The sequence below is a fragment of the Lissotriton helveticus genome, chromosome 10 (genome assembly GCF_964261635.1).
Source record: "Lissotriton helveticus chromosome 10, aLisHel1.1, whole genome shotgun sequence".
NCBI lineage: Eukaryota > Metazoa > Chordata > Amphibia > Caudata > Salamandridae > Lissotriton > Lissotriton helveticus.
The window spans coordinates 131,927,458-131,948,852 of record NC_136071.1 but is presented as its reverse complement, the minus strand read 5'-3'; the positions used below and the strand labels follow the sequence as shown (position 1 = coordinate 131,948,852).

Here is a 21,395-nt window from a genome sequence, read left to right as displayed (position 1 = left end):
AATCGTGACAAAGCCAGCTCGTCATCCGCGTAGCGCAGGTAACGCCCATGACGAGCTGGCTTTGTCATCAGCGCTCAAGGGGTTAAATAGCATGGAGCAAGGGAGGGGGAATGGTCTTTTGTAGAGTCAACCTCGCTTTAAGTGGAGAGGTGAGCGATCCTTCATGCCTGAATCACACTTCTCTGCACCGCCTTGAAACTCGGGTGTTGGGCTCTACATCTGGTGCAGGTATCGTTGTTTCATTCCTGACTGGTGTTAAAGGAGAAACTACAGCTGGATGGGGCTAGTGTAGATCCCCTCTATGTGCTGCATGCTATGTTCCTCTGTTTATTGCTGTTTAAACTTCTGACTTTTCAGAAGCATGAGCACACATCCATTCTAAATGACCAGGGTATCAGAGTGCACTATTTCGAGGTTGAGGTTTTTAGCTGCTGGGGGTGGGAGGCGAAGCAGGGTCTCTAGAGGGAAGTCCACAAAATAATAAATAGCTATACAGGATGGGGTGCGAGATCGGCATGTACCCCTCGTGTGCAGTGGGTGGCGAACAATTGGATGTATGTCGTTACCACGCATACTTTTACAACGCATGCCTTTACCATGCAACTTTTACAACGCAAGTCGTTACAACGACTTACGTTGGGGGGCGCTGGATAGTGAATAGTTTAATTTACTATTCCAACTCCAGTCCCCGTGGATAGTAGGGAAGGTTTTGGATAGTAAATTAAACTATTGCCTATCCTAGAGCACCCCCCAGCGCAAGTCGTTGTAATGATTTGCGTTGTAAAAGTTGCGTGGTAAAGGTAGTGCGTGGTAAAAGTTGCGTTGTAAACGCTGTTTACCGAACAATTACTGCTGGTTGCTTTTCTCTGACCGGGCTAGGGAACGTATAACTTTTCTCAAGAATTACAGACACCGGTGGTCTATTGTGTCTCTATTGTTTTGAAACATTGCACGTAGTAGCTATTACAGGACATCCTTCTCAGTGTTGTACTGAAGATCGTTTTAAAAACAAAGTATAGGAGGTCCTAGGAACCACATATAACAGTGGATCACAACGTGTCCTATGTCATTGATCCTGCTTTGTTTACCAATAATTACACACATCAGGAAAAGTGCTACAGAATATATCGGCTGGTTGCAAAGGGAAACGGCTGATTAAGTCCTCACGAGCACTCTGACTCTAGGAGCTTGAGCATGTGCTTGTACTACAATGGCAAAGTTTTCAGATGAATATAATAAGTATACTTATATTGGCATATATACATAAATCTATAACAACCGAGTGCGAGCGTGCATTGGCTATTTAAATAAATGTGAAAAAATACCAGCTGCAGCCTCTTCTTTTGTTTGCTATAAAAAATAAATGTGGATAAATACAGATAAAATTAACAAAAAATAAATATGGATAAATACAGACGGAAATGTTAAAAAAATAAATATCATAAAACCGGGAGCCCTACTCTTATGTAATAAAACGTCATGGCTCACAAACATGTATATTTTGCAATGCATTCAACAGTAATTACGAATAAAATATCTGAAAGGCATATACCACCCCCATATCACACGGGACCAAATGCATAAAGGAATTTTGTGGAATGCGAACCTTGCGATTCCCTAAAATCACAAGGTCTGAAACAGCAAAATGCATTTTCTTATTTACTTACATCATTTTACGCGTGAATACGGTTTTATTGACTAATAAAATGGGTTTAGAACTGTTTACTGATTCACATCCCAGAATGTGTGTCTTCTGCACGTTTCTTTGAAATGCAATGGTGTCAGTGGTAGGTTTCATTCTGACGGGTAAGGTGGTCCATAGTTTGGAGGCACGGTAAGTAAATTAGCACTCACCGAGCCTGGATTTTCTTGTGGTGGGAACTACTACTAACTTTGTGGAAGATGAGCGTAGGGTACTAACGGGGTGTCATGACATGAGTTTGTTTCTTAATTAGACGGGCACGGAGTAGTGAATTTCTCAGTGTAAAAGGAATAAGGCTTTCAATTCTGCATACTTTTTAAGAGAAAGTAATTGCAAGTCTCTTAGATGGGTACATACCGAAGCTGATAATGGAAGGTTCAGAATCAAACTCAGCTACTTTTAGGTTGTGAGTGAGATATTCCAGCAGACCTAGAAACCCAGAGTACCCAAAGTCAAGAAGCTATCGTGGTGAATTGATCGATTTGTCATGCAAGGATAGTGACAAGTACATCACTTAATTGAAAAAATGTGAAGGTAGGACCTTTACCAAGCTTCATCTATACTTCAGGAGTATTCAAATTGTTTTCAAACCTCTTTTGAATAATCATCCACATTTAAAATAACCAAATCAGCCTGCCCACTTGTCTGCGTTTTTTTCCAACTATTGACTTCTCAGCACAAACAATGGAAATGAAGCCTTGATCACTTACAATTTTTCTTTCGAGAGTATTTATTCTTCTTGAAATATAACTTTCTTTCCCATTCGAACATAACATTTTGTGAATGCCACAGTAAGCTCAACAGCTCACAAAGTTGAAACAAATTTAACGCTAAAGTTGGCATACATATAAGGCGTTAAATCCATGTAAAATTTTACATCCTCCGCAACCTAATTTTCTAAGCATTCGAAATTGTTTTCAATAGATAAAAGAACACTTATATTTATAAACAGTTTTTGTGAAACGTTCCTGGGCAATATTTTCAGTTCACTGTCCTGGTGTCTCTTATTTTTCGATTGTTATTGACAAGCAAAAGGTTTCTTTAATTTTATTTTCTTGGTACATCAAAATAAATCAATTTTGAGCTTCATTTGAGTTAAACCTTTTTCTAATACTGAAAATTCATGATTTGTGACGTTGTACAGAACTGATGTTCTGAACCCTCACTCCTTTGACATTTGCTTGTCGCCCTGTTAGACCTTGAGGAAAGACCACACAAAGCATGAAACACGTGTCAGCTAGGAAAGGCATTTGTAACAATTTGGTTTTGAGCTGCTTGGGGTATAAATATTTTTCAATGAATTTAACTTTCGAATAACGATACGATTTTACGGGATCCTATGAAAGATTAATCTCTTTGTTAGGAAGAATACTGTGCTGCGCCAGCACATCAAGAAGAAAGACTTGATGGCTTATTGGATTTAGATTTTATAAGAGGTTATTGCCCCCCATGGCTCAGCACCAAAACCATGGAAAGAATTTTAAAAAATCCGAATCTGTAAACAGTCAGGAGGCCCAGAGCGTCAGTGTTTCATGGAGCTCATTCAGATAATTCATCAACTAGCCAGTTTCAGTTCATTAGACGTGCATGGTATGTATTCATATCATGCCACTAGTATTATATGTTAGTCAATTCCTCAAATTAAAATCGCTCCCTAATGCAACAACTGGGGGACCCACATTTTCTGCAGCACTGTGACCAATGCGTATGTATAAATAGCTACACAATTAACCCCTCGGCTGCGCCGCCCATTTTGCGGCAGTGCGGCACTTCCGCAAAACGGGCGGGGCCGCGTCAGCCATTGGCCGACGGCAGCACCAGCGAGGTAGTGCAGCCGCCGGCCAATGGCTGACGGCAGCATGGAAGGGGTTAATAATCACTGTAATCAAATTCTCTTAATAAAGTGAGTGCTAACTATCTCTGTGATTTATTTCCAGGAATTCTCTCCTACAATAGGCTTCCCTACAGATGTGTAATACTGTACATAACACTGATTTCTAAATCTGTCCCTCATTGGCACTCTTAATGGTAAAAATGCAAAATTGCTTTCATGACAGTCTTTTCTAAAATATAGCTATGTCTCTCTGGGCTTAGTTGTTATTGTTTCGATAACACTCTATTACAGGTCATCTGGGCCATGATTCAAAATAGCAATATTCTATCAAAGGAGCATTAATTCTATGTCTGAATGGTAGACATGTGAGGCGTATGCCTAACTCTTGGCTCTTTGTTTAATCTCTCCAACAGTCTCAATAGCATGGACATCTAATCAAATGTAATTTCTCATTCAAGAGTTTGTATGTCTAATGCTGCTATACCTTGGGCTAAAATGTTTAAAAGATAGTGTTCCCCTTTTGAATTTACATACACTACACCTTCCACACTTATAATCTCCTTGCACTGTGGAAAGCTCCTGCAAGGTCCCATGTGTGGATGTACTAATATGTCCCACAAACTGAGATTTTCTTTGAATATCCCCTCTACTATAACCTGTCTGTCAGGCATGATGTAAATAATCTGCTAACATAGCAGTTTCTCTACAGATGGAGAAACTGACCAAACAGCAGTTCAAATCTCTGACTTCTAGGAAAATGTAAGAAGATATTCTTGTGTGATGATCTTCAACAAATCATCTCCATGTTTTATGCAGAAATTCATATTTTATTCCTATAATCGTGACAGTGAACTTTAATTTCACATTGCACATGTTAAATCACTTCTATAACGTGGTTGTTTTTTATGTTTTCAAAATAAAACCTGCCACGTTATTGCTCTTTGAAAATCTGTCACAAAGGGGTTGGATCCAACTGTGACTACAAAAGAAGTTTAAGAAGTGGGTTGTAACAGCAAACTCATTTGTTGTTGCCTGGTGAAAAAGGTAAAAGATGACTGGCAGGTCTGAGAATTTGCAGAACAGAGTTTGGAGTGAGGACATTACAACAGTGGAGTAGGCAGATTTTATGGAAGGTCATTCACACGTTGATTTGTTCTGGCATGGGTAATATTTTGCCATTTTCCCATGTATTTCTGCATTGAGGTATTCTGATGATAAATGACGCCATTGTTCCAGAGATGGAACGTGGTTCATGGTGAAGTAAGGGTGACTGTGCAGGAAGCACCGAAGGGTGCATAAAGGGTATTGTTAAAGATGTCACAGATGACACAAACTTTAAACAAACTATCAAGTTGGACAACTCAGTATAGTCCCTAGCTGAGTGGACTATGCTCAGAAGAAATGCCACAAAGGAACCAGTAGAGCTGCTCAATCTACCAGCTTACCGAAAACCATATCGATCGGCTATCTCTCACACCTCTTCATCCAACATACTGCTAAGTGCTGTGTCACATAACATGATCTCTGCACCATGCAGGTCATTATGAACAACATAGAAACATTTTCTATATAGGGTAAGAAAACAACATAGAATAAAAAAACAAAGAAAACACCCTATGTATTGCTTACAAATGTAGCAATACAATATAATAAGTGTCTGGACAATAGCGTATGTCAGGGTGGTCTGAGGTACACTCCTATGCCTGACATTGGGAATAGGAAATACTGGTGGTAAACAGATATATTTAGTGAGATGGCTATTTTGAGGAGAGAGCAACTCGAGGGAAGGATTGGAGACAAACTTTGCAAAGGGTGTTGCCGTCAATAGGAACATGGCCTCATGTAGATTGTCCTGCAAGAAGACGGTCCGACTGTGATTGTTGATCAAGCTGTGGTTACAGAGGATCAAGTTGAGTTGGAAGATGTGGGAAAGGTAGTCTTTAAACAGGTTAAGATAACTTCCAATAAGGTGGAGGTATCAGTGAGCAGATTGTAAAGAAGAAGAGCAAGTTCAAGTTCATGGAAGAATGTGTCAAGGGGACGAGGAGGATAGCAGAGCAGGCAAAGAAGAGATAAATAGAAGAGAAGAAACAATCACTGCTCCAAAGATAACAGGGAAACACCGAGCGAGGAGCTAAAGCAGTGAAAAGGGACTTGTTCGGCTTGTGTTCTACTTCTTCAACTATTTTGTTGATCCAATGGGAGTCAGAGTGACATGCTTGTTATGGAGTACTACACCATGGTGACACTGGAGAACTCAAAAGCAGACAATGACAATCATTGTTTTAATGTGCGCTAAACTGTTGCCTAATACATTGCAATGCACAGATGTCAAAATTCATTAAAACGGTATAAAGAAAGTTAACTTCAGACATTTGTGCCACAATGCTCTTTTCCTTTTACCCTATATAACGGTTTTCTCTGATCTGCATTCTAGTGAAGTCAATACTGAAAATGCTAGAGGGACGGCTGGACAAGGAAGCACAGGACTTTGTGAAAAAGCTGAAAGAAATGGAGAAGTACATGGGAGAAGAAGACTAAATAATATTTTACAGAATGTATGACATTTGTTAAGAAAAAATAAAACAAAAAACAAAAATAAATATTATAGTTAAAATTGTTTTCATTTGATATATTTAGGTGTACGTTATCTATTGTTCTGTTGGGTCAAGGTCAGCTTTCAAGGTCCTAAGGCTTTTAATAGGTCTTGTTTTATCGATAACATTATTGTGGTATATCAGTGTATTGTTTGCCTTGGAAGGCCTTTCAATTCCATCCATTAAGTGGTTTTGTAAGCCTTGCACTCGAACCTACCCGTGACCTGTGTGTACAGTACTACCATTCTTGTTTAACTTTAGATGTAGGGTTTCGTATTCCACTCGAAGGAGCTTGAAGAGGACATATGCTGAAGCATGACGTGACACGCCTCAAAACCACCATATATTTAACACCCAAAGTGAAGATCCTAGCAGTATCAAACATTTATGGAACACACTCTTCGACTGATCTGTGGTAATGCCATCTTCAGAGCACGGCGCTAGTGTGTGCCCATTATTACTATGAACTTGTTGGCTAGCTGGCTAGTACCTGAATAAAGTTAGATTTGTTTTGTTCCTTCTAAATGGAATGTAACCATTTCACATTCCCAGTTATATTTTTATAACAGTCATGATTTCTTCGCAATGTAGCAGATGTATGAATACAGTCATTTACTTAAGAAACCGAGTAAGGAGAGTGTAAGGTATGTTTAACATGTTTGACTACAATGTTTTATATTTGTATTTTACATTTAATAAAATGTGAAACTGACATTTGGTCTGTGTGACTTTCCGTCGTTTTATAAATGTGTTGCATTTTCCAAAATACAGCCTGAACATCCTAGACCTTGCGGCACATGGACTTGCTTAACAACAATTTTTTCACATCTAGTGTCGAATCTGGCGTCCCTAAACTGCCCTCTGCACATGAAAAATAATTCACAAATGTAGGATTTGAGGCTATCCATATAATAGCAACAGACGGGTCTAAACAATTGAATGATTATGTGTTTTTGATATTGGTATGTTAACCACACCAAGGAACACCAATGGGGATTAATTCAACATAAGGCTAAAAAGGGCGCCCCAAAATACGCCAAAAGGAACTTGGACAATGTCTGAAATGAAGGGAAAAAAATACATTTTAGATGAATAGATTCAAATAGTAATTCAATATTCAGACGACCAACCACGTATCCAAAGAAACAACGAATGACTTAAAAAATACAATGTCATCAATTATTCACAACAGCCACAATAACAGAAAACCGTAAATGGCAAATTGAAGGACTTTTATTTTCTAACAAAAAAATGTAGAAGTAGATAATGAAACAAATATGCAGATGTGTTCAAACATGATGATCAAGGACGTGGAAAAATAGTGTAGATTATACACACATGGTACGTGAAGTGAGGCAGCATTCATTGTCATCTCAATAGACTGAAAACAAGTGTATGAGGGTTCCACACTTTCACTCCTAGTACACATGTAGTATATCAAATGGCGTTTTAATCCAAACTGAGCTGATGAATCATCAGGACAAAAAAGTAAAAAAGATCTGCAAACTAACAAACACGACTATAAGAATTGGGAGTAATCCATAGTTATTGAAAAGGAATGGGTATGTCAAAACATCTCTCGCTACATCCACACCAGTTTCACTGTTCTTCCCTCACCATGTCCACAAAAATGGTATGTGTGTGTTGGCATACACTAACACTTGCACGTTATCTCACGCTGGGACATCCAGAAATCCACCAGTGGGCAAGGTTCACTCATACTGAAATTCAGCTTTACTTGTGGAAATTTGCAAGCAATAAATCCAATTTACGCCAGTGCTCTGTGAATCCAAACTGGAAATTGGAGGCATTCATTTCCTAAATTCTTTCAGTCTACGAGCTGTCTCCACTGTCATGTCAGAAAAAATATGAAAAGGAACTTCATTATGGGCTGAACATTATATCTCCTTGAATAACTTGTCAAGAATGGCTTCCTTCGGCCTATAATCTGAGAAGTTCACCAAGATAGTTCTGGGGTACTTGGCTTGGGTGAGGGCTTGAGCAGAGATTCTATGAGCTCGCATAATATGTATTCTTGCAGAACATATGATTTTAACAAACTCTCAATGTGTGATCTAGAGCCCATGGCATCCTCTTTGTGTTCTCGTACTCCGGTGAGACATAGGTTGGAGTGTGTGGAGTGATTCTACTGTTTTTCTTGCTTCTCTCCGAGTGATAATAGCTCCCTTTCAAGTTGGCCAATTAACTCCAAAGTAGTGTGGATTTTATCCTTGCATTCTGACACTCACTATTCCATCGCCTCATTCCGGCCAGCAGCTTAACCATCTGTAAAGTCATGCTACCCAACTGTTCATGATATCTAGCTGGGTTGTTTTAATTTATTAAACGTCCTTCAGCACATCCTCTAGCATATCGAAAAATTGGCCCAGTGCTTGGGGGCCAATTTCCATTCTCCCTGTGGTGTCTGATGGATCTCCCTTTGTGAATATACCTCTAATAATCGCTGCCCTCCTAGAACCTGCTGAGCCCCCAGTTCAGGGCTGGTCAATGATTGATTGCTTGGTTACTCTAGTTGATTATCTTTGCCACTGCTGTTAATGGAAGTTTTTGTAGCAGCCTTATGAGGTTGGAATATCACAAATGTTATGCCCCTAGCGTTCCCCCTATTTCTATTTATGCCGGAGGCCCTTTTGATTGAGCAGGCAAAACGAAATACCATGATTTCGAGCTAAGGGAGTACAGGCATCTCAATTGCTCAACTGTCTACATGAAAAATGTGTTGTATAAAGAGAGATTTCAAATGTTCCACTTGGTTAAAGATGCTGCCAGTTTCCTGAGGGCCGTGGGTAAAATTTGACATTAACAAACCGATTTGGAAGAGGGGGAGAAAGAGATAGGAGGTGGGTACGGGGAGTGGTGGGGGGGTGCAGAAGTACAGGAACGTTTTTATGGTCTCAAGATGCAATAGCCAATTAAAGAGTAGGAGGAGCAGGAATAGGAGGTCAGGCGAAGGCCCCGCTCCAGCGCTCAGGTCCACCCTTTTGTAAAGCGCTCGGATATCCTTCGGGATCTTGTTTGCGCTATATAAAACTTTATAAATAAAAAAAATAAGGGTGGGTATTCTTGGATGAAGGGGCTGCAGTTGAAAGAGGGGGTAAAGGATGAAAACAGAAATTTGATGTGCGGTCTTGATGGGGTGCACAAGTTTGTGCGTTTAGATAAGAGCGACGGCAGATCATACTTTGGACTAGAAATGGTGTCATAGGTGATATGCATTTTTAATTAATTCTTGGTTTCGCAGCGCTTTACAGGCAATTGTTTTTGCTTGCGCCTACACAATGTAGTTTTGAGGCAGGATTTCTCTTTTATAATGTATAGCACTAGAGGCACTATAACTTTTAGACTGGGGCTATTGCGTCACCAGAGTATGGTGTATTGCCTAAGCTATTGGTGTTGTACACAGCTTGTCACTTTTATGAGCTTAAATTAAAAGAAATATTGAAGGCTTTTCATTGAATGTCAATGGTTTAAACAACTGGAGGGAAAAGCAAGCGTGTGAAGCTGGAATTAGTGGTCACAGCTCAACACGACGGAGTACCGTCTCCACCAAGCTGAAGGTCTGCCTGCCTGATTTATAGACGGGTAGACATTAAGTATGTCGGCGTTGGAGACTACTCCAGCTCCATATCGGACTAACTCTTCTTATGGCCATACAGAGTTGGACCCGCGAGAGGTTTGACCCTTTCACCAACCTTTCCAATTTAGAATGGCCAGTTTTTATTCTTCCTTACAGCTGTGAAAAAAGTGGTGGCCAGAGCAGTAAAAACCTTTAAATTATACCCACGCCATGGGAGACAACTACCATGATTTTGGAGTCACTAGTTCCTACTTTGGAATTTTGTTTTTGAAAAAACAAAAACATGTTTAAAGTTTGACGGATGGTACCATCTGTAAAACTATTCATACATTAACAAATCCTGCCATGTCGGCAGTTCCTGCCAATGATAAGAAATGTCCACTGGACATCTTTAAATTCGGAGAGCGGTTACTTTGTCAGGGCGATGGAGTGCTTTACTATAATCTGAAGTATAAATCAGGCCCTTACTTTAAATTTAAAAATGAACTATTTTGAAAAAATTAAGTTAAAAGTATTTTTATCAAGTTTAAATTAAAAATAAAATTCACTGAGAAAATAAGACATATTTTATTGCCTATCAATAATTATTAAAAGTGATATGTATAATGAGCAAACGGTAGTTTAATTATATTTTAATAAAACGTGTTACATAAATTTTTTTAATTCAAAAAAGGTTATTAAATATTTTAAAATACAATTGTAAATGTTTTATATGTCTGTTAATTTTTTATACATTAAAATAATGTTTTTATATTTTTATTTCGTTTTAATAATATAGTTTAACATTATTTCCTATGGGATCTATTTTAAGTCCCTACCTCCATAGTTTAACATTATTTCCTATGGGATCTATTTTAAGTCCCTACCTCCATTACTTTATATTGCAGAGTATTGCAGTAAAAAGTGATTGGCCATGAGGTGTGCTGGACTTACAACATCTCTAATGAAGTACATTTACAAATGTTTTGGGTCAGATCAGATAATACTTTATCGTGGCAGTAAAACAAACCCAAAAAAGCACAATTCAAACATTAAAACATCTTTAAAAACATATCTCATGACCTCATCAAAATACAAATCTAAAAGCAACAGATAAATATTTGTATATTAAAAACAGCAAAATAACACATTAAAACAACATAATAGGGGCATCCTGCCATGAGGCTCAATGCCCCATTATCATCGCTTAAACAAATCTAACTAATGACAACAGACTGTTAAAACGGCCTTTGTTTTCTCATAGCTATAGCACACTTTAGAAAAGAACAAATGCAACTACAGAGTGCAGGCAGATTTAACCCTCGGCGAGTCTTCAGATGGTGCAAGCTCTGATTAAAGGGAATAAAGACCTTTTAGAGTATGTCAAGTAAAATTTGGAGAAAAGGCGTTTTGCCAATAGGTAAGGTTATGCTGTAAATATAGCCAGCAGCCTTAGCAAACCTTTGAGAGGTTTTATATATAACTACAAGGACTCCAGTTTTCCCTAGCATCAAAAATAAATACCCATGGGTGGGTGCAACACGGTGACCTTGTAGAAACACACTTTTCATCTTAAGACATTTGGGGTCACAGAACATAGAGAAAGGTTTAGAATGGTTCATGAATAAGCTTAAGGACTCCATAAAGTTGGCAAATTCCTGAAAAAAAATGTTTAGGCTCTTATGTGTTCTTCCAAATAGAACTTCGTCATCTGTGTAGAGTAACGCCAGTACTTTTTTCTTACCCACATATGGTACATCTGCAGCGCAAGCAGAGAGTGCTTCCTCAAGACCGTTACTGTACAGTAAAAATAGTACAGGGGCCAATACGACCCTTGGCATACACCCTTTTCCAGCAGAAGCTATTCGCTCGCCGGCATGGCCATACCTTACGGACGCTGAGAGATTGAAGTGCAAGGTTGGAATAAAACGTAACAAGCCCCAAGTCCACCCCTATACCCTCCAGCAATGCCCACAGCTTAGATCCTACCACACTTTTGAAGGCGCTCAACAAATCCATGAAGGTTAGAAGATGGAGCCCTGCTTTGCGGTGGTACATTTGCTAATGAGCAAGTGAAAGTTTAAGCGTTGCTCCACAGTAGCCAGTCCCTCCGTGAAATAGTACTACATCTCGGAAAGCGGAATTGTATCCCTGACACAGGACAACAAGCACTCCAGCACAACCCTCCCTACAATATATACAGCAGAATCCAGCAGGGAAATTGGGTAATAACTGGAAACTGCGAGTTGCCCATTTTAAAAATAGGCACGATGGCAGTGTGCCATGATCTGGGGAGGCCAGCGCTAGTAAAAGCATTGATACAGTTTCATAATAATGGGGACTGATTATATATGTTCATAGGCACCCAATCAGGTCCTGGGGCCTTTTTAGCGTCCCAGACTTTCTCCAAGGTAAATTTCAGGTTAATTGTCAACTTCTCTGATTCAGGGCCTTCTTGATAAGTCAGAGCAATATGAGGCACTAAAATGGGCCACCTCTGCCTCTGAGCGAATAGTGGTGAGGTCCGTGTCAACACTGGATCCCGAGGAACCAATGTCCTTAACCACCTTCCAGAAAGTCTTGGCGTCCTTCGTTCTACAAGACTGAATAAGCATCTCCCAATATTTCATTTTAATCTCCTTGCGCCTCCTGCGCAGGTTACCTTTGTACTCAACTCTAAGCACTTGAATCTTTTGACTGTCTCTGGGGTTCTCCTTCTGCAAGTTGGCAGAGGTCTTCTTGCAAGAGGAATAAAATCACTTGGCCCATAGGTTGACAGATCTGATTAGCTTAATAAGGAGATTGATAATAGCTAGCAACTGTTTTAAGTCATTTTTGGCTGCAGTTACTTTAGCAATGTTGTTCATGACTCGCAATGGGCTTACTGTTTTGTATGTTGATAAATGCCCCTTCTTAAACCCCTCCTTGGTCTTTTCTAACCCCCTCCCAGTTAATAGAAAGAATGTCCCATTTAACATCTACTTCCCCGCTTCCTTTTACATTTACTACTAAAGGGCCAATTCTGATGTTATTCGGAAAGGTTCCAAATGGAATACAGTATTGCAGAATCCGATTCGGAACACTCGTTTCCGAACAAATAGTACACATTTCCGAATGACCGATTATGATGCCCAGAAACCGTTCGGGTAGTCCAAATCGGTTCCGAAAGGAATTCGGACAGCCCGAGTCTTTCGGAGCCGAAGCAGACCGCTCTATGGACATGGTTTCCGAACAAGCGATTACGATGACCAATTTGGACAGCCATTCTGATTGTCAGCCCAACTTGAAACGGCTGTCAAAATTTGTCTTTGGGGGGCCATTGGCAGATCCCCCTTAGCCCGGGGCCTTACGAGTCGGTCCCATGGGGGTACCCATGGGACCCCTCTTCACAACCATGCACAGTGTGGCAGGCACCATTGGATGCCTGCCACAGGTTGCAAGGTTTTCCCCAAACTTCCCTTTTTTCACAGGGAGCCTGTGTTCTCGTTCAGAACACAGGCTCCCATTGAAGTCAATAGAAGTCCGACCGGATGATGTAGGAAAGCATCATAATCAGTCGTTCGGACTAGCAGGACCCGATTTGTTCTGACACTATTCTGAGACAGATTTGTTCAGAACAGTTTCTGAACAACAACAGAATCTGCCCCATAGTAGTACACTTCCATGTGGGAGGATCTCCCAATATAATACAATAAACAGGAAAGTCTCCACTCAGAATAAATCAAAAGGTGCTATTAAGGTCACCAAAAATACACTCACCCTCCCGTAAGAAAATCAGAGAACACAATTTTGGGATATATCCTTAAATAACTTTTAATCAACAAATCATAAATATACAATTAATTAATTTTTGTAAATGCAAAATCACAAGGAAAGAAAATAACGCAAAGATACAACCCCACAGCACAATCATTCAAACACTCGCGCCATCTTGTATTTCTCATTCACTCAATCACATTCGTCCTGATCCTAAGGGATCCAGTCATTCAAATTAAATTAAAGTACTTCAGTCTACAAGAGGTAGAGAACCACAATTCTTAATAGTAAGCAAAGAAGACGGATATCCTTCCTGGGAACAATTTGTTTTGTCTAAAAATGGACACAAACTCAAAATTCAAATATTGTAGATAAAATAACAGAATCAATACAGTCTAATGAAAACTTGACACATAAACCAAGACAGTAATTTACAAAAATAGCTCGTCATGAGTAACAGTAGAGCTGTGCTCATGACGAGCTGGGCTCGTCACAACCCCGCCCACTGATTAATTCTCCCGCACAGGCGGAGAATAAATCGCACGTAGGCGGCGAGCAGCCATTATGACGAGCCCAGCTCGTCATGAGCACAGCTCCACTGTGACTCATGACCAGTTGGGCTCGTCATGAGCATCGAAGAGGTTAAATTTGCAAAGGCAAAAAACCCAACTTTTTTGATCACTTTCATTGAGCAATTAAGAATTTGACCCTTGTATGGGTCCCAGTGGCGGACAAACAAACTTATGAACGATCAGACTGACTACCCAGTCCAAACTGTTAATAGGCCACAAATTGAATTAGCAGGTCTCAGGACATAGCGTTATTCTTATTTACTAATGGCTCATGACAAAAATAAAGATGAGTGCTACTGTGCATAGGGAGTGTTACCTGACTTCCTGCAACCTCCTATTTTTCAATTCAACAGGTCCATATAGCTCTATGTTAGAGCTTAAGGCACCACACCTTTAAGTTAAGAAACTGATAACATAAGAATACATATTTTATGTTAGGAATTTAAAGGAATGTTACTTGGCCAATGGGTTAGAGAAACAATTCTGGCTGGATCACATAAGACCCATCAGAATAATCTTTCCAGTGCCACAGCATTTGACAGTTTTAATTACCTTGAGAAGAACAAACAGCTTTAGACTGATCTACTTTAAGAGCTCAGAAGAAAGGTTTACTCGAACAGAATTTGGAGTTATATTGAAGGTGCAAAAATCGGACCTTTTAGAAACTGTATTCATCATAACAATTCAATTACCTTCTAGTTCATCTACCGTTTTGGGGATGTATTACAGATGTGCCCTGGAGGCCCAACAGGGGCTGTATTATACATTGTGTCCTAGGAGTGCAACGGGCGAGTGTGCCTGCTTTGTGAGCCCCCAGGGCACAATGGTATTACAGAAGGGACCGCAGACAGTTGTGCGTCCACTGCTGTAATACTGATAGTGCTGGTGCACATGTAGCACCAGTGGTATCATGAGAGGGCATTCCCTCATTTGCATGGGAGCAAGCCCCATGCAAATGAGGGAATGACTGTCTCCGCGCCCATGCTATATTATGGTCACTGACGCAAAGGCAAACATGTCCTTAAGAGGCGGATTGAAAGTGTGTCACAAAAAGGTGGCACAAGTTCACTGAGTCATAAAGGCACCCCTCAGGAGGAGAGAAAGGGGTCCTATGGACCCCCCCAGACATCCCCCTGCAGGCTGGTATAGGCACTTGCTGCACCTGCCTGCAAAGGGATCTCTCTCCTTTCTTAAAAGCACAGGTGGCATGCCGCCTGCACTGCACACGCGAAAAACGGAGCAGCTTTGAAGCACCAGCTACGTATTTCACCTGGGTTCGCGACTGCCCTGGTGGCAGCACATTCTTTCTAATACAGTGCACTGTCCCCGTTTACATTGGCGCACCTTTAGAAAGTATAGAGAAAGTTCACTGTATGCATAATACGGCCCTATTTTGAGTGATTATTCGGTCACTTACACGGGGGTGTGGCTTCATGCAAATGAGGAAATCTCTTTGCCTATGTATTTGTGACGTATTATGCACGAGTGCATCAGCAAAGTAGCCGCCTGGAGGTGCACTGACACAAAAAGGAGGTACACGGTTTACTGCTGCCCCGGAGGGCAATCCTTTGTAGAGGATGAAGTTGATCCCATTGACCCCGCCCCCGAACATCCCTCTGCAGGCGGGTGCAGTCACTCACTATTCCCTCTCTGAGTACAGACTGATGCCCCTGCACAGTGAACAGCGGAGCAGCTGATTAAAGCAGCCCCTCTGTATTTCACTGAATGTGATGCTCCCCAGGGCAGCCCCGAGTTCTAACTGCCCTGAGGGCAGCGCAATTATTGTAATCAGGCAAACTGTTAATGTTTGCGCCCAGTGCGCCTGTTTTAAAGGAGAAAACCATGACTGAGCTGAGTAATAGCTACCCATTTACAGCTCAGAGGTTATTTCTGCAGCACTCGTTTATGTATTTTGGTCAGAATAGGCTCATGAAGAGAATTTTAACAATTTCACGCTTGTTGAATTTCTGTAGTGTGGAATTTGAGACTAAGTAGCAGGCGCTTTGTCACCATCACAATAGATTTGAAATAAAGGCACTTATCACCCTTTTAGACTTTTTATATAGGAGGTATTTTCCCGCTAAAGGTCCAAAATACCACAATATTACTTTTAACCTTCAAAATCTGCAAGGAATTAAAAATATAAAGATGACAGTGATTGTCTTGAATTGCACCTCTTTGGGTGGAAGTGCACATTGCTAAAGAAGTTTGGTCTCCGTCCAAATCTTGCATTTCGTTGAAGCAATCAACCTCTGGTCATAAACAGCAAAAAGTCTGCCCCTGCAGATAAAATATTGCAAAGAGAGTCGCCTAGTGCATGAGCTTTGAGAAGGATGTTCTCACACTCACATGAGGTGAAGCATCTAACTAAAGGAGGAGTATTGGGTAGAGTTACAGAACCTGAAGAACAAAGGCGTGAAGGTGAAAAGAAGCTCTATGGATCATAGTAAAATGAACCCAATTCAGCATTTAGGCAAAATGATGTATCATTTTAAGCTGTTTTTACTGAGTATTACCGGTTTTACTTCAGGGAATATGACAAATTAGCATTTCAATCTAGAAAAGTTTAAACCATGGAGAACTTACAATTCCAGATGTACGACGATGACCCACAACAAAAACATCTAAGGAGATTACACCGCAAAACACTAAAACGTATTGCCTTGGACATATCCAAGTACAACACAAGAAAGCTTTGCCTGCCTTAACATGGACAACAAGGAAATGTTACTATAAAAAAGCTTTTGGGTACAAAGCTGAATTCCAGGCCCTCATTGCTAGGAGCAGCACTGAATGATAAAGTTAAAGAAAAGTGGACATGGTTATTCACTCCCATTCTATGTACCCCTATTCAGCACTGTTACCCAGGGAGGACAATATTTGCTGAATATACACTGCGTTGACGTACAGTCCAGATAGATTCCCGTCTCAGAGCAGAACTAATCACCTCGTTCACAACACCAAATTAAAGTACTGCAACAGTCGCCTAGCAACGGTTTCAGAGCCAGGTTGCACGGCTGTGCCTACAACTCAACAGATGAGACTGCATACAGATGACCAGAAATATCTCCACAAGCAGCTAGGGCCTCGAACAGCCAATTTCAAATCTCAAATTCCCAGGTACATTGCAAACAGACGGAAGAACTGGCCACCCAATAATCTTTGTGATTCTCTACAGCATATCAGAAGCATAAAAGTTGGTAAGTGGCCAAGAGTCAGCTAAACTTGATGAACCAGATCCAGGCAAGAATGGCAAGGAGGGATTCCTTTTGGACAAAAGATGATGTGACATTCAGGAAAACTGCTAAGAAAGAGCACAGAGAGGGCTTGACTAAGCCCATAAACATGGTGGATACAAACATTAGGCTCTCTGATAACCAGCGCAACCTGGGAAATTAAACCTGAGAGCACTCGAAAGGATTGCAGGGAGGAGGCTGACACAGGGGAAGATAACTCGCATGAGATAAACTCATGAGGCAACCGAAGAAAGGAGCAGTGGTCCCGGCTAACCCTGATCCTTGATCAGCGCAGTTGGCAGCCCCGATGTCAGTCGACATCAAGAGGCAAAGACTGGGAGTATTCCAAGATGTCAGAGCGGGGAGGACGCCTTTCTAGATGCAAGAAAAGGTGGCGAGAAAGGAAAGAGCACCAGAAAGAGGCGAGACATGGCATGCAGAAACGGAAAAGGGCTAGAAATGACAAGCCTAAGTCAACATTAAGTGAAGGGAGAAAAACAAATTAAGAAATGACGCGCCTTTAGAAACTTGAGCTGATAATGATTGCTTTGGGGAGCTTAGCTGAAATGAAATGAAAGAAGGTTACAGAGATGACATTAAAGGAGTCTACCACCATTAAAAAATGTATGAAAGAGACCGATCTTAGACTTGTAAACTCAAAAATGCATAAGCCAGGCACAGATGGGTTTACAGCTGGTTAACAAAGACTCAAGAAAATAGGGAACTACATCACAGGCTGGTAACTTACAAGTGAAAGAAGTTCACAGGAGGAGAAGATCCCTGCTCACCTATACAAAAAGATCATGCTTTCAAAGCAAACACACTCTTGCAAGGGGGCAAAAGGTGATCAGAATAATAGGAACAGGGAACTAAAAGCATCCCCACAAACAGATGGCAAGACAGAAAGACAAGATGGGATTGAAGAAGGAAAATATAAAGGCATTACTGCAGGATCTAACAATATCTCTAACAAGAAATGGAAGCCATCAATATGTTATGTTATGTTATATATTTTTCTATAGCGCTCGGCTGCCCCAGCAAAGGGGAGTCCCGGTGCTTTCTACCAGAGACGGAAAGAGGACCACTGCAGCTGGAACTTGCAATTAACATAACATTTAGCAGAAGAGGTAGATTTTTATGGCTTTTCTAAAAGACAGGAGGTCGTTCAGTCCACGAATCTGGAACGGCAAATCATTCCAGAGCTTAGCTGCAAGATACCGGAAGGAACGTCCACCCATCCTGGCTAGCCTAATACGGGGGACAACTGTCAAGTTCTGTCCTTCCGAGCGCAGAGTGCGACGGGGCACATATGCAGTGAGAAGTGTACTTAGCATAGGTGGAGAGGCCCTTTTCAAGATGTTGAATGCGAGGCAGAGGGTCTTAAAGTGGATCCTCTTCTCCACCGGGAGCCAGTGGAGTTTGATTAGGTTATTTGCCACTGACTGATGTCGGGGGAGGCCTGTCAAAGCTCTAACTGCGGCATTCTGGATTTGCTGCAGTCTTACTTTCTCCGCTACGTTTACCCCTAACAATAGGGAGCTTGCATAGTCCAGCCGCGAGAGAATGGCTGACTGTACCACAAGCTGGCGTGTCTGATGGTCAAAGAACTTTAAGATCGGCCTAAGGTTCCGCAGGATCCCAAAGCATGTGGCAGCCACTTTTTTAGTCTGATGTGTGAAGTTGAGGGCGGAATCCACCCATACTCCAAGATTTTTCACATGGTTTTTAGGCTCAGGCAGTTGGCCCAATGCCTCAGGCCACCATATGAGCTTGACGTCAATATTGAACTAAGGACCAGCATCCCAAGTTTTGTAATATTTCTGTTTCAAGGTTGCCAACTCCCATGAAAGGGTCATAGCTCAATTTCCATTATTAATACAGAATTTCACACGCTGAGCAGTGTCAGGTCTGCAAAGATACAGATAACAATCTAAAGAACAATCACTGTGCGGCGTCAACTCGCACGCCCGCAAAAACGCTCTGACGACACTTCCGGTCGTCAAGCTCCCCATAAAAAAACATATCACATTAGTAAAATTAAGAATCTCCATTGAAGGGAGCTGACAATGTTCTACCAAAGGACCCGAGTTTAAATGCAGTAAATAGCTCTATTCCTTCCTTTTCGAATTAAGAACAGTGTAATAAGCGCACTCAGCCCATTAACCTTTGTCTGAAGAGAGGGGCAGCAAAAATAACTGCTTAAAACTGCGTGTTTTATGCCGAAGAGCAATTTTAGATGGGTATTAACTTTAATTACCAGCACTCATCCTTTTCTCTGTATTTTGCCTTAATGATAAGGAAAAAGGTCAAAGACACAACGTGTAATTATTCAGCATTCAAGTCGAAAGCTGTGCAGATATTAAACTAAAAATGATTTTCATCTAAGCTGTATGAGCCACAACTCACTTCTGGGCTTAGCCTGTGGTGCGCCTTATGACTTCCAGAAGGTCAGGCGCTTTAGAGGATAAAACTCCTCCCACACAGAGGAGGCCATTACCTGCACTTTCCAATGACGCACATATAATGCAGACGATAACATCAGTGACCGAGACATTCTGCAACAGTCGAGGTCAGCAAATACATTTAAGACAGCATGTACTGGTTTTTACCGAAACTGGAGGAAAAAAACCTGTTGTGTTTGTCAATATTCAGGCTCTCAACAGACAGCACTGAAAGTCCGCAAAGCACTTAAAATGTTAGATTATGTATGAAAGTCTATTTTGGTTCAATTTGTGAAAATAATACCAACTTTTCTGTCATTCCCACAAAAAATGACAAGTTGTCGGCAACCAGCAAAGATAAGAGCACCGGGCCCAGTTCAGCAATAAGACATTTAAAGTATGGGAACAGTTTGAGGGGCATATTTACTAGAAAATGACCCAGCGCAGCGCTGCAAGCCATCTTGCTGCGCCGATCTGCGTCATTAGAAAAGTGCAGAGATGCGTCGTGTTTACAGCGATACATAGCACCCCTGTGCTTTCCTCTGCACAGGGGCACAATTGGCTGCCTAGAGCCAACACAGGCACCCTAGCACCCTGGTGATCACCTCCACCACGGATTCTCTTACCACCACCTTTTAACAGTGCCTCTCAAGGCTCTATAACCACTCTCTTTCAGATGCATTTAATTAGTTATAAAGCGGTACTCATTGTATTGTATTGTAATTGCATTTACATAGCGCTTACTACCCCTAAAGAGGCGTCGAAGCACTCTTTCGGCGAGTAGCACGCTACTCCGGAACCCATAAAGGATTAGTGTTGAGTTAGTATAGTGAAATATGGAAGTAATTTGAGTGGTGGATAGGTTAGCCAGTTATTTGGATTCAGAAGGATAGCGGAGGAATAGAAGAGGGAAAAAAGGTTTGCATTTATATAGCGCTTGTTACCCCTAATGGGGTGTTAAAGCGTTTTTTTCGGCGAGTAGCACGCTACTCCGGAACCCATAAAAGATTACTGGTGAATTGAAAGCGGAACACCACTGTTGGTTTTTTTTTTTAATAAGAATCGATTTCTACCCAAATTAACCCTTTTTGCAACATTAATATATGCTCTAATCTATACTTTGCAGTGTGCATGCAGTTCTTTGATGACCGTCAATAATTCCCTGTTCTATATTAGGATTTTAATTTATAAACTGCAAGTAACAAAAGGATCTCTTACAAAACCAGTAACCCACTGACCTATTTAAATTATATGCACTTTGTGATCTGCACGGTGCACGTTCTTTGCAGCAAGCAAATGAATCCTCTGTGCTATTTTATGATCAGTCAAAACCTGAACTAGACATCACTCCAATCTCTCTCCAGGAAGAACATTAATCACCAGAGTTATCTTGACATTTTTATTGTTGCCTGGAAATTGCTGGAGGCAGGGGAACGCAGCAGCAGGTGCTTTTAAATCCAAAATAAACTTGCAAACCGGCGTCCCCTTAAGTCAGTACCTGGTGCGGTGGCACCGCCCTAGAGCTGGCCCTGGGCAGTCATATGAATATGTCATATGACTAATGTAGTAGCAGTGCTTAATTTGAGAAAAAATAATTGTTGCAGCCATTGTCAAGAGGCCACTGCAGCTTGCACCACTGTTTGCCACTACTAGCACAGCCAATATCAGTACCAACACAAT

The 21,395-nt window shown here is 41.1% G+C and overlaps 1 protein-coding gene across 1 annotated transcript in view; it reads left to right on the top strand.

The window, feature by feature from the left end:
- The window catches only part of BAIAP3 (BAI1 associated protein 3), a 1,057,809-nt gene extending 1,050,970 nt beyond the window's left edge, over positions 1–6,839 (top strand). Inside the window, exon 34 of the mRNA XM_078664937.1 lies at positions 5,974–6,839. Coding sequence (XP_078521063.1) covers positions 5,974–6,077 — 104 coding nt within the window. The 3' untranslated portion in view covers positions 6,078–6,839. The remainder of the gene's footprint in view (positions 1–5,973) is intronic.
- Positions 6,840–21,395: the final 14,556 nt, after the last annotated feature.